Genomic DNA, 12,029 nt, shown 5'->3' on the forward strand with positions numbered 1-12,029 from the left:
AGACCACACTCCAAATCACAACATGGGGCAGCAGAAAATTCAAAAGTTAGCCTCTAGCCCAATGCTGTATAATATTTTTTGGAGAATAGTCATTTAGGCAAAAATAATGCTCTTTTTAAAAGTTTCAGGGCCCTGTCACACAGCAGGAGGTTGATCCAAATCAAAAAAGCAGGTCACCCTCACACACCATCAATGCAATGAAGAAGAAGCTAACCTCTTACCAGAAGTCTTCCCCTCAGTTATCCCAATTGGTTGGTAATAAATCCTTAAATACATCAATGACACTGGTTTCCCTTGTATAATACTAACATTCCATCTTTATTCAAAAACTCTTAATCTCATAACAGTTGATCCTGATCTCCAAGAAACAAAAGGGAGTTCTAAATTTGATACAGGAGTTGAAAGTCTATCCAAGAAATGTAGTGTCCAGCAAGAATGGAGTCCAATCCCAAGAAAGCTGGTTGAGTACATGAATCCAGAGAATACCACCAAGTCCCCAGTTTAATCAAAAATATTGAAGAACCCAGAATCTATTTCTGGGATTGGATCCCTACACAACAGCACCCACTCAGCCATTCAAAATTTTAATCATAGGCAATGGAAATCACCTGTTTTGTGGTGTCTAACTCTGGAAATACGGCAACCAAGCATATCACCATCAAATACAAAATTTTGTTCAGCCAGCACTTTGCAATCACAAACACTTTTTTTTTTCAAAGATATCTGGGAAAGAAGGAAGATGTGAATATTAAGAATGGCCAATGTAAAATGAATAAATATGAATTTCTCAGGAGAAGTATTGCCCTGGGAAACAATTAGTCCAACTGATTATTCCTGGTTTTTAGTCAAGCAAAAGTTAATTGAAAGTAAGAAGCCTCCCTTTTCCTTGGACAAAGAAAAGACCCACTCAAAGCAAGTACAACATACCCCAAAAAACTATTCAGAAGATAATACATGCAGGAAACCTCTCAAAATAAAAATAAAAAGTCTTCACAAATCAGTTGTATGTACTAGGGATCAGTGAGAATACCAGGAGGTCACAAGCATCCATCAATGCATTTCCCACAATGAAAGAGAATTGGCAGCAAAAAAACTCATAGGAAGCCATAGAAAAAAAGATCAACAGGGTTCCCCCTGAAAGAAGAAAAAACCTCAGAAACCACTCACGAATATCTTTCACCGAGGTACGCAGCCGCCAGCTGAGGGTTGGATTGACGTATTGATTGTACGGTGTGGGAAAACTTAAGTTCACGTAACAAATTGATAAGATCACGCATGGGAAAAATGTGCATGCTTTGTTTTCATAATGAGCTAGAAATCGAAAGCTTGAGACTGCTTGAGAGCTACGTCGATGTGATCTGATTATCCACGTTTCCTTTCGAATTTGCGGTAGGCGTGGCGGATTGACTGAGCCACATGCCTTGAAAGAGAAAACATTGTACATACATCATGCATTACAAAATAAAAAAGGTATCAGCTTATCGATCATCTTTTTAATGACTAGTAGGGATCTACGAAAATCGCAGACGCACCTCTAGTTCCATTTTCGATGTTCATTAGCTCTTTGTGATTTCCTTGTTCAACTACCTTCCCATCATTCAGTACAATGATCAAATCGGCATCTGCGATGGTTTTTAATCTATGGGCAAACAAAACCAGCCTCCAAATCAGTCAAAACAGTTTGATCTTGCACCGTATCAGTGTCTGGCTTTATTTGAAGGTTTACCTGTGTGCAATAAAGACACTGGTGCGGTGTTTATTGAGTAAGTTTTCTCCGATATTCCGAATCAGTTCTTGTTCAGTATAAACATCCAGAGCGGAAGTCTGTATCATGAGCGCAATGAGAATGAGATGAGTCGTAGATTCCATGTAGATATTTACAAGCTTCTGAGTGCAAAATGAGAAAAGGGGGATACATACGGCTTCATCAAAGAAGAGGATCGAGGGATCTTTGAGCATCGAGCGTGCGATTGCTAACCTCTGGCGTTCCCCACCACTAATCATGAGACCGCTTTCCCCGACCAGCGAGTTCCAACCAGAGGGCCATTTCTCGATCGATCGGTCGAGCTTAGCTAGTCGGGCGACTTTTTGGACTTCTTCATCGGACGCTCCAAGCCTGCCATATCGGATGTTGTGCATTACATCTGAGTTGAAAAGACTCGGGTCCTGTGGCACGATCCCAATGTGAGACCGAAGACTAGCCAAAGTGACATCCCGGATATCTTGCGAGTCAATCAAGATCCGTCCCTGGTCAATATCGTAAAACCTGAAACATAGCTTGAATAACGTCGATTCATCCAGATGGCCCTACCAAGGCTACTTTTTTCCCCGCCGGAATCACAAATGAAAGATCTTTGAAAATCATGCCTGATGACGAGTACTGGAATGATACGTTTTCGAACCGTATCTCTCCTCCTTTCGTAATCTGAAGAGGTTTGGCATCTGGTTTGTCCTAGGTTTCCAAAAACAAGGAGAAACAGAAAAGTTGAGTAAGTATGCTGTAATACATCGGACAGTAATTTCTAATAAAACTTATTGACTTTCAGTTTGCTGTAAATTGAACAGGGTCTGCATGTCGATTAAACTCTATCTAAGGTCCCGATAAACCGATCCTAGAGGACCCAGAAAACGAATGGATAATTTAACTGTTGAAACAAGGTGGTGATGATTTCAAGCTAAATTGATTGACCCTAGGAAATTTGAATGATATACACATACATCCGGCTATCATGGTACCTACCACGGTCCAAGCACCTTGAAACGTATTGGGGTCGAAAGGAATCGAGAGAGAGTCGATAATGTGTTTAAACATGAAGGGTACTTGTACATTTAGAATCTGAATCAGCGGATATATCAATATGCCATGCTTTGGTTTAGAAAACATACACGATATACCTTGCCGCCAGCTAGAAGAAGGAGTGCCGTTACCACTCTGATCTTGGTCGTACGATCATCTTTCGGCCATATGTTCGGTAATAGATGCCTGATAATTTTCCAATCTTCTTTGTGCGTTGGTGTGGATGGATTGGGGTTGGCAGTTCTAGCGGGGCTGCGATTAGTTGAAGTAGAAGCTGGCGGTCCATGAAGGTATTGCAGGGTTTTTTTCTCGTTATTGACTCGACCTAATGTTTAAGAGAAATACGAAGCATTTGCTTGCCTGTGTCGCCTTTATCCGAGAAATTTCTGCGAGAGCGTAACGACACCAACGGCGCCGCTTGATAGATTGTTTTAGTGATATGATTGAACGACTGAACCGCAATGCCAAAATATAAAATTCACATAAATTCGACATTACTTCAAAAGAAGCAACAAGACGCACATGATAAGCTCTACTTCGTTCGAAGCCGCTAATCCCGCTTGGATAAGCCGAGGTTTTGTATGTGCTAGAACCTGGATGAGTGAGAAAAGTGGTAGAGGAGCACTTGTTTGGAATGCCACACTGGCACCTTGCTCGAGCCTGAGGAAGATGGCGAATCGTTGGTAAGTGAAAGTTCCGAAGCATCCTGGGGTGTTATTTGTTTTCCGTCCACACAAATATGCATTACGATATCTCGACTGATTTGATTCTTATTCGTTCGACTGGCCGTTCATCCCGCTGTTTATTATGACGTTCAAAGCGTCAATGGTTATAAGTAACCGACCTGTTATCATCGAGGTGGAAAGGCATACAGACACACAATCGACTGGTCACTGACCTAATTTCCACTCCGAGGGATCGGGTAAGTCCTTGCCTGCAGTTGCGACCAGAGGGTTGGAAACATTTATAATTCTTGGGTGCGGTTCGACACTACACCACGGCTGCAAGAAAAGTTTCTTGTTACCAATGTGAAAAGTTTGAGGTTTTCAAGTGGTGTTTAAAAGGTTTTTTGGTTTGAGTTTGGTTCTGGGAAAAGTTTTTGCGTGTGAAAAGTTTTTCCAAAAAGTTTCATGGTTCCAATGTGGTTCTGGAAAAGTTTTAGGGTTTTCAAATGGTTTTCAGAGAAGTTTTCAATTTGTAGGTGGTTTTGGGAAAGTTTCTGACCTCCCCGGACCAATTTGAAAAGTTTCCTGAAACCTTTTAGCTTCCAGAAACCTTTGGGCAGAACTTTTGGTGCCAAAACTTTTCAATGTGGTTTACAATAAAGTTTCAGCAGAACTTTATCAGACTGCTAAAACAACTCTGGCCAGAAAAGTTTCATAATGGTTTTGGCCGCCCCAATAAGTTGGCAGGAACGTTTCTTGAAAAAGAGATAGTTTCTGAAACCACATCATGCTCCTTGAAACCAAAGGTAAACTTTTTCTGGTTTCCCAAGTTCCCACCCAACTCCGATGGCCATCGGCACTCCAGTGGTTAAAATTTCCACAAGTCTTTGACTTTCTCCCCCCTCCATGATCATCCATCCGCTCTCCACTCAACCCACCCACTCAGTTTCGTCCATCATCCCAATCCTCCAGCTACTCCCTGCCCCCTTTCCCCCACCGCCGTCACTGGCTGCTCATCCCCCCCGCCTCATTCGGTGCACATTCCGGCCAGTTCTTTGATCCCAATCTTGAGGCTGAAAGACTGGTAAAGTAGCTATTTTGTGTCAGTCTTTCAGTCAAGATCACTGAATCAGTATGACTGATTTCTTCCTTGTTTGCTTTTGCTTTTTTTCTTAACATTATGTTGTGAAGTAAGTCCACTGACCTTTAAGTTTTCTTGTATTGCATGCGGCAAAGGAGTAGTTTGGGTGACAGGTGACTCGTCGACTTCCCCGGTAGTCGGCGCTCGAGTGCGGTTAGCAGCGGTGGACGGAGCGGGCGAGCTTGAAACAACGGACCCGACCAGGGTGGTGCAGATCGGATCCTCGGTCCGGGTGGCGGGCGGCTGCTCGGCCTCAGGCTTTTTCTGGTCTTCAACGGCCGGCGAGAGGGCAGTCGGGTCGGGCGATGGAGCGCGCTGGGCCTTCTTGCCAAACTCGGGGATCTCTTGCAACTCCGAGACCAGCTTCCTGAGCGCCGAAACGGATGAGGTGTGCGTGGTGGCTGGCTTGTTGGTAACAGGAGAGAGATTTAGGGCTCTCATTCTCTCAGCCGCTAGTTTGACGTCTTCCTCCGCCCTCAACGACTTTTCCTCCTCCGCTTGCAATTCAGCCATCAACTTCTGCAAAGCCTTTTCGCCATCGAGACAGCCCTGCCGGAGCATCACGTCATCGGGCTTGAGCTCAGTGGCTTTCTTAAAAGCCTCGCAGCCATGGCGCATCCTCTCGACTCTTTCCTGCTTGGTGGTGGGGGACTGCGGTTCCTCATCGAGCGCCCACAGTTCCATCATCCGACCCAACTCCCACCACGACTCTACATCCGCTTGATCGGTCCCTAATGCATCCTGTAGCACGCTTGCCGCTTCTTTGTACTGGCGCAGTCCTTCCAAGTGTTCGGCGTAAGCTAATCTGAATCGGTTCGTCTATTGAATGGTTTGGAGACTTGGGGCTGTCAGATTGGATGAGATGTGGATCGCCTTTCTGAAGGCGAGGGAGGAATTCGATAGCCTTTGTTCTCGCTCGCTTTCGTGTTCAGTTGGATATGCAAGCAATAATGACCACGCCCTTCCTAGAAGAAGCCAGGTAAGTGGATCCCGATTGTCTGGAGGTAAAATAGGAGTCAGTCTAGCTACACGTCCCAAAAAGTAAAACCCTTGGCCGGGGAAAAGTGCGAATTTACCAATCTGAATGCTTTGCTCTAGATAATGAATCGCTAATTTCAAGCTGGGTTCGCTTCTTGGCGCCGCGCTAGCATGACCGATCCTGCGAGCAGGGTGGCTCTGCTTGTCATTCTGGCTAGGTTCGTTGAATCTCAAGTATAGCTTCCCAAGATCTCTGACGAGTTTGGCATCATTTGGATTGTCCATCAGTTGCGCGACTATCTCGTCTCGGACCATGATTTATATCTATTTATTCCTTCCAGCCCCCCTTCATGCCCTCTCGTCTCACCGGTTCCAAAATCCATCCTTCTACCAACTCATCAGGTATTGAGGCTCAGTGATTTTGTTGTACCCTCTCTTTTCAACTAGTGTTTTGATAAGCTCTACAACCACTTGTTTCACAGTTTGATCTATTTTGCTAGCCTACTTTTCAACTGCTACAGAAACCTGAATTGCAATGAACGTGATGAAAACGTTTTCCAACTTTCATTTCATGAGCTACCGAGAACGTTTCAAGCGGTTGCAGAGAAAGGTTCTCCAAACTTTTGTAGTTCAGTTTGCGGGTTTACAAAAAGTTTCCATAAACTTTTGTGCGTTATGGAAACTTTTTCAATTGAGTTGGAAAAGTTTCCCAAAACCTTTGCAGCTCCTGAAACATTTTTCAATTGAGTTGAAAAAGTTTTCATGGTTGGCGAAAAGTTTTTTCCATTGAGAAAAAGTTTACCCAACCACCTCATAACCTTTTCTGGAATAGAAACCGAATGTTTACCGAATGCCAACTATTTGATAGAAGTCTCGGAAAACATCTCAACTCGGTTTCCGCCGCGAACGGGACCCGACGTCCAGTCTGAATTCTATTGAAAACTTTCTTGAGTGGTTTTAAATACCACTCAAGAAAGTTTGCTTGCAGCCGTGGTGTAGGCCCCCCGTCATTCCACACAATTTCATTTCCAGGTCAAAACTCATCGACCGGGTCGGAGACACCTGAGTAGTTGGCATATTCCCTCCTTGAAGGATCGTTCCCGCGCGCGCGGGGGACATCCTTCAAGGGTGTGCTACACCCAACAGCGGCATGCCAAACTTGTCAAACATGGCAGTTTGGCTGCCATACCTCGCACTTGAAGTTCGGATTTAGAGTGAGCCATAGTCAATCAGCTGCTCACTTTCATCAAAGAATCTCCCTCAACTTATGCAGTCAAATCCGGTCGATCTGACCAAAAAAAGCAAGACAAAGCCATATGTCAACAGAAGAAATCGACTGGCCAAGGAGAACTTGAAGGGGCCCCGATTTATTTATAACCGCGATGCATGCCAAAAACCCCTAACAAGCATGCATGGTCATGCCACGCAACCCAGCAAAATCCGGCCAAATCCCTTGCATTCTCATTCTCAATCATTATGGGGGTTTGATGATTAAATTCAAGTGCCATATTGAAGGTGGGATGGCCAACATTTCATGAAATTTTTCAGTTCGGCTGATTGTTCCGCCCCCACTCTTTCACCTTAAAAATGGCTCTTGAGTTGCAATACCAACCCCTCTGAACCCCTCTGACACATATCTCCAATCCTTTCCTTGCTAGTGCCAATAAATTGGCATGTAGAAATGTCCAGAGCATCAAGGAGCTACCAGTGCTACGGATGGGTGTGGCTCCTGGCCATTTGTGTGATCAAGATTGGCAAAACCACTCTCCCCCAGCAATTCTCACAAAAGACTGTGAAGGTCAAGCAATGGTTGAATTTGCAATGTGCAAGCAGCAACCCAACTTGTAACAAGCTTTGAACAAAAAACAGTTGAAAGGTGCTCCACAGTTAAGCCTGAGGCCTCAGCCACCACATCAAGGAGTTAAAAAAAAGCTCTTTGTAGATGCTGGGGGAATTGAGATGTTACTGGCCGGCAACACCCCAAGCTTTTTTTTTTTTTTTGAAATTCAAGAAGGTATTGTGATTTTGACAAATGGAATGATGTATGTATACACAAGATGTTGAGCTTAACAAGTTGAGCCGCTGGCACGAGGTATGGAAGGAACGGTATGTACATGCACGATTTACTACGGATTTGGGAAAAAATAAGCTACAGCTACTTTGTACAAGCTTAACAGATGTACAACTCATTGAGAGGTGATTGAAAGATTTGTTTTTACTGGTTCATGTTTTGCATGCCCTGATTCATGTTTTGCATGCCCTGATTCATGTTTTGCATGTCCTGATTCATGTTTTGCATGTCCTGATTCATGTTTTGGTCGTTCTGAGACTGATTCTGGTTCATGTTCATGTTTGGATCCGTGTTTCCGCTGTCTGCCTTCTGATTTGAGGGGTCCATAGACTGGACCTGCGGGTTAGCATTGGCTGTCGTGGTACTTGCAGTGCTGGCGGAGTTGGTGGTGGCAGTGCTGCCCTCTGGCTTGTGCATCTGTCCGTCGCCCTTCCCACCGGTGCCCGGACCAGTGGCCTTTTCGGTTGCGTAAGTAGTTGTGTAGTGAAACTGGTGCAGGCAGAGAATATCAGATCATGCTAACTTTGATGTTGACGGGCGGCTTACGACAGAGTTCCATAAATCAGCCTTTGAACCGTCCTTGACGACTTTACCCAGCCCGTCAGAAAGTGTCTTACAATCCTTGAAAAGGCTCTCCTGAGCGGAGCCTTGTTCCACGCCGCATGTGTTGTGAAGGCTGTCGCACATGACTAGAAAGAAAATAAAATGAGTCAGTGGGCAAACATAGCAAGTGAAAGTAGTCGGAACATGCATTGGGTAATGATTGCCATGTCTAGAGGAGAAAGTGGCGTGTTAGTTTGCTAGAATGTGGGTGGTGTACAGTGCAATAAATATACTGACTCAATGCAGGGGGGTGAGGAAAAATAGGTTGGAGAGGTTCGTAAGCCAAATCTGTTGCTTGGCGACCCTTAAACCCGGAACCAAATTCGATTCTGAAATCTGAAAGAACAAACAGATCAAAATGACAATGCATAGCTCGCAATGAAAACGTGAATCAGTGTACGACTACTTTAGATGAAAGGCGCCATACCTTTGCATTCTTCTTTCTTGAGACTGCTTAAATCAATCTTTTGAGCAAGAACTTTATCCAGAGCAGCTTGAAGGTCCGGAGAACTTGCTATGATTTTGGCGTTGGTTGGTGGGGTGCCGTTCGAGCCCGAGTTTTCGGTTGGTTTAGCGTCAGTCGAATTTGTAGTGCTTCCATTGCTATCTATCAAAGGGTCGGTTTTGCCATTCTGCTGCGAACTTTCGGTAGATTCAGTCTTCAAGTCGTCATCGTCTTCGCCACCCGCACAACCGGTAGACGCGGTTTTGCCATTGGAGTCTGTGCTTTGCTGCTGCTGATCTCCGGTATTCGAGCCGCCAATTGATGTGGGGTCGGTAGATGTAGTTGTGATGTTGTTGGGCTTGGCATCATTTGTCGAAGCTACGGTGTTCTGTCCATCTCCTTCTGTCGAGCTGTTCACAGTAGGGCCGCCAGTGTTCGTTTCGGTTTTGACATTGGGGTTTACGCTTTGCTCCTGATTTCCGGTATTTGAGGGGTCAGTTGATGAGGCCGATTGGGTACTGGTGCTACTGAGATTGGGGTCGGCAGTTGTAGTTTTGATCGCGTCGGGCTTGTTACCGCTTCCGGAGTTGTCGTCAGTTTTCTCTGAATTAGAACTCAAGCTGCTCAGATCATCTCCTCCACTGCCGCCTGTAGTTTGGGGACCATCGGGATTTACATTGTTCTGGTCCTGGCCTGTTTGAGTAGCAGTAGTCGAGGTGCTGACAGTTGGGTCCGGAGTTTTTGTGTCGGTATTGCCATTAGAGTCTACGCTTTGCTGCTTCTGGTGATCTTCGGTGCTCGAGGTGGTAGATTCCTCTTTGTTTTCATCGTCCCCTCCACAACTTCCGCCGATCTCGTTGTCTGGCTCTGTAGTTTTCACTTCGTTAGGGTTCTGGTTTTTCGGATCCTGGCTGTTCTGCAATGTCGAGTTTTGATTGCCACCGTCTAAACTGTTCTCCTTTGGTGGGTCTGTACTGCCGGATCCGGAGCTGTCGGTTTTTGTTCTGTCGGTCTGGTCTCCATCGGAGGCTACAGCGTTCTGTTGATCGCCAGGTTTCGAGCTGTCGGCAGTAACATCCGGTTTGGTTTGGTCCGTGCTCTGCTGGGTTGATCCACCAGCTGCGGACCCTGAAGGTGGATTCCCCGGTTTGAAATCCTTGGGTACTTCTACAAAGTCAACATAGTTCGGGTTTTAAAGGTTGTTAATGATTCTGGCTGGGTTATGGTAGAGTAAGAGGAAGGAGAGGTGCTCACTTCCAAATGGAAAGGTGTTTGCCTGACTGCCGAGCAAAACAGTACCATCGTTGATGTCTTTCTTCGAAGGATCGAAGAAGATTGTGCCGTTGGCTGTTGGGTCCTGCTTTTGAACCAGGCCGTCCAGCTCTTTGTGCCTCGGCGCCTTGTCGCAGTACAGCGAGTACCTTCCGACCTGAAGCGGATAGTGAGTGGCTTGGTATTTCTTTCGGCCTATTTTCAAACGCGAAATCATGATTGATAAGGTTAGCGTCTTTCCTGCCAGCAGGAAGCTGACTCTTGCTCACTACACGGTAAAGCTTGGCCACTTGGATTAGCCGGTCCCTAACCGACTGGTCGGTGATACCATTGGTTTTGTCCTATGGTGCATAAATGGTAAGCAAGATGGTACGCAGGTGATGGATTGGAGATATGGATGGATCTTGCTCACCAAAGCAGCATCAATAACCTTGTCGGCGTAATCTTGTTGGTCACAGGGAGGTTTCAAGGCTAGCAGAGGCGTTATGGAGCCGCCGCCTGTGGGGTTAATCGGAAAACAGGGAGATTTGGTGGCATGAGTAAACTGAGGATGGACTTCCAATCGAAAGGCTTGGTATAAGTGACCTAAGTTCCCGCATATTTGCCCAGGGCAGCCATCGATATTAAACAGGTGGAATGGGATGGACTCTTGGCTAAAACGTCGACGCTGGAGCCGATGGGCAGGGAATGAAGGATCGCTGAATTGGGGATTACAGAGGTATCAGCTCAGATATTCAACGCGCGTTCTTCGTTTAACGGGTCAAATGCAGGAGGAGACTGACTTTGACCAGACTTCTCGGGCTTCCAAAGACTGCAGACAAATCGCAAGTAGGAAGAATGCCTTCATGATTGATATCGGGACCGTGGAGAACACCAGATATCTGAGACCCGAGGTTCCGAAGCCTGCGGATATGGGCGAATATTTCTGGATCTAAAGCGGCGCTCTTCAGGATGCAGAGGCTCAGCGGAAATTTAGACACGCGCAAGAAAATGAGAGGAAACTGGCGAATGGCCTGAAGATGGATGAGAGGAAACTGGCGAATGGCCAGAATATGAAAAGGAAATGGGGAAGGAAACCCCACACAAGACAGGGGACGCCTTGTAAGGGCACGTCGAACAGAAACACAAGGACAAACAACGGTTGCAGACAAACGCCTATTACAGCCCAAACCCCTGCGGTTGTAGCGAGAAGAAGAAAATGGGGCGCCTAGCCGACACCGCGACCGCGGGGCGAATCCAAAAAGGTGCGGCGCCACGATCGAGCGGCCGTGTTCTTCAGCCCCCAAGACGCCACATCATCATGGACAACGCTTTGCGCCACCATGACGTATACGCGGATGTCATGCCGACGCAATGCGCCGGCGATGTTGGCTTGACATCCGGGTCGGATGCATCCCCGGCGTTGACCTGCCTCCGCAGTCAAATTTGGCGGGGGTCAATCAAGTGTCATGGCTGACCCAGCCAACCATTATCGGCCCTGCTGAGCAGGCCGACGCCATTGCCAGGCTGGACCTGCAACCCGACGGCCCCGTCGGCTTGACTGGGTGTCAGAAACGCGCCCGACACGGCAGACCAGCCGACGAAGGCTTGCCAGCACGGCAAGCCAAAGCCGTCGGATGGTTGAGCCAGCGTCAGACCGCCGCAGATCACCGTCATCGATGATCAGTCCGGCTCGGCTCCGAGGTCAGCCTCCGTAAGCCGACTTAAGACCACGGCGAACACAAGAAGAACGCTGGCACTTCCAAACACCCGCATCACTAAGGACAACGGCTCTGGAGCTCAAGGGATAGCCACCTCCCTCCCACAAAAAGTACATGTGTGGTTACATATTGTCTTTTCAAGAACGCTTGGACTGATTTCCAGCAAGGTTCACAAAAATCGTCGATTTGGAAATCTAGGTTTGTAGTTTTTCACCTCACCTCGAAACCCATGATCCCTCCTCACAGCTCAACACTAATCACAGCGGCCACAGCCACCAATGTACGATTCCCGTTTCTCGATTGTCTGGATGGTCAACAGGTCAGCATCATCCGTTTCCCCCCAGTTCATATTACCAG

At 46.6% G+C, this 12,029-nt stretch overlaps 4 protein-coding genes across 4 annotated transcripts; all 4 read right to left on the reverse strand.

Moving 5' to 3' along the window:
• Nucleotides 1-1,343: 1,343 nt before the first annotated feature.
• On the reverse strand, nt 1,344-2,574 carry PtA15_18A193 (uncharacterized protein; the record flags this gene model as incomplete). Its single annotated transcript, XM_053164707.1, has 6 exons — nt 1,344-1,420; nt 1,533-1,639; nt 1,727-1,824; nt 1,921-2,222; nt 2,312-2,452; nt 2,541-2,574. The coding sequence occupies 6 exons, from the start codon at nt 2,572-2,574 to the stop codon at nt 1,344-1,346; spliced, it is 759 nt and encodes a 252-aa protein (XP_053028690.1).
• A 162-nt stretch (nt 2,575-2,736) lies between these two features.
• On the reverse strand, nt 2,737-3,502 carry PtA15_18A194 (uncharacterized protein; the record flags this gene model as incomplete). The annotated part of the gene is made up of 4 exons (XM_053164708.1): nt 2,737-2,820; nt 2,887-3,071; nt 3,158-3,248; nt 3,320-3,502. The coding sequence occupies 4 exons, from the start codon at nt 3,500-3,502 to the stop codon at nt 2,737-2,739; spliced, it is 543 nt and encodes a 180-aa protein (XP_053028691.1).
• A 987-nt stretch (nt 3,503-4,489) lies between these two features.
• On the reverse strand, nt 4,490-5,896 carry PtA15_18A195 (uncharacterized protein; the record flags this gene model as incomplete). The annotated part of the gene is made up of 4 exons (XM_053164709.1): nt 4,490-4,543; nt 4,667-5,382; nt 5,443-5,601; nt 5,680-5,896. The coding sequence occupies 4 exons, from the start codon at nt 5,894-5,896 to the stop codon at nt 4,490-4,492; spliced, it is 1,146 nt and encodes a 381-aa protein (XP_053028692.1).
• A 1,900-nt stretch (nt 5,897-7,796) lies between these two features.
• On the reverse strand, nt 7,797-10,819 carry PtA15_18A196 (uncharacterized protein; the record flags this gene model as incomplete). Its single annotated transcript, XM_053164710.1, has 8 exons — nt 7,797-8,141; nt 8,199-8,341; nt 8,493-8,591; nt 8,683-9,867; nt 9,955-10,167; nt 10,232-10,313; nt 10,385-10,670; nt 10,755-10,819. 8 exons carry the CDS (start codon nt 10,817-10,819, stop codon nt 7,797-7,799), a joined length of 2,418 nt encoding a protein of 805 aa, XP_053028693.1.
• Between the last annotated feature and the right edge of the window lie 1,210 nt (nt 10,820-12,029).

The sequence above is a fragment of the Puccinia triticina genome, chromosome 18A (genome assembly GCF_026914185.1).
Source record: "Puccinia triticina chromosome 18A, complete sequence".
Lineage (NCBI taxonomy): Eukaryota > Fungi > Basidiomycota > Pucciniomycetes > Pucciniales > Pucciniaceae > Puccinia > Puccinia triticina.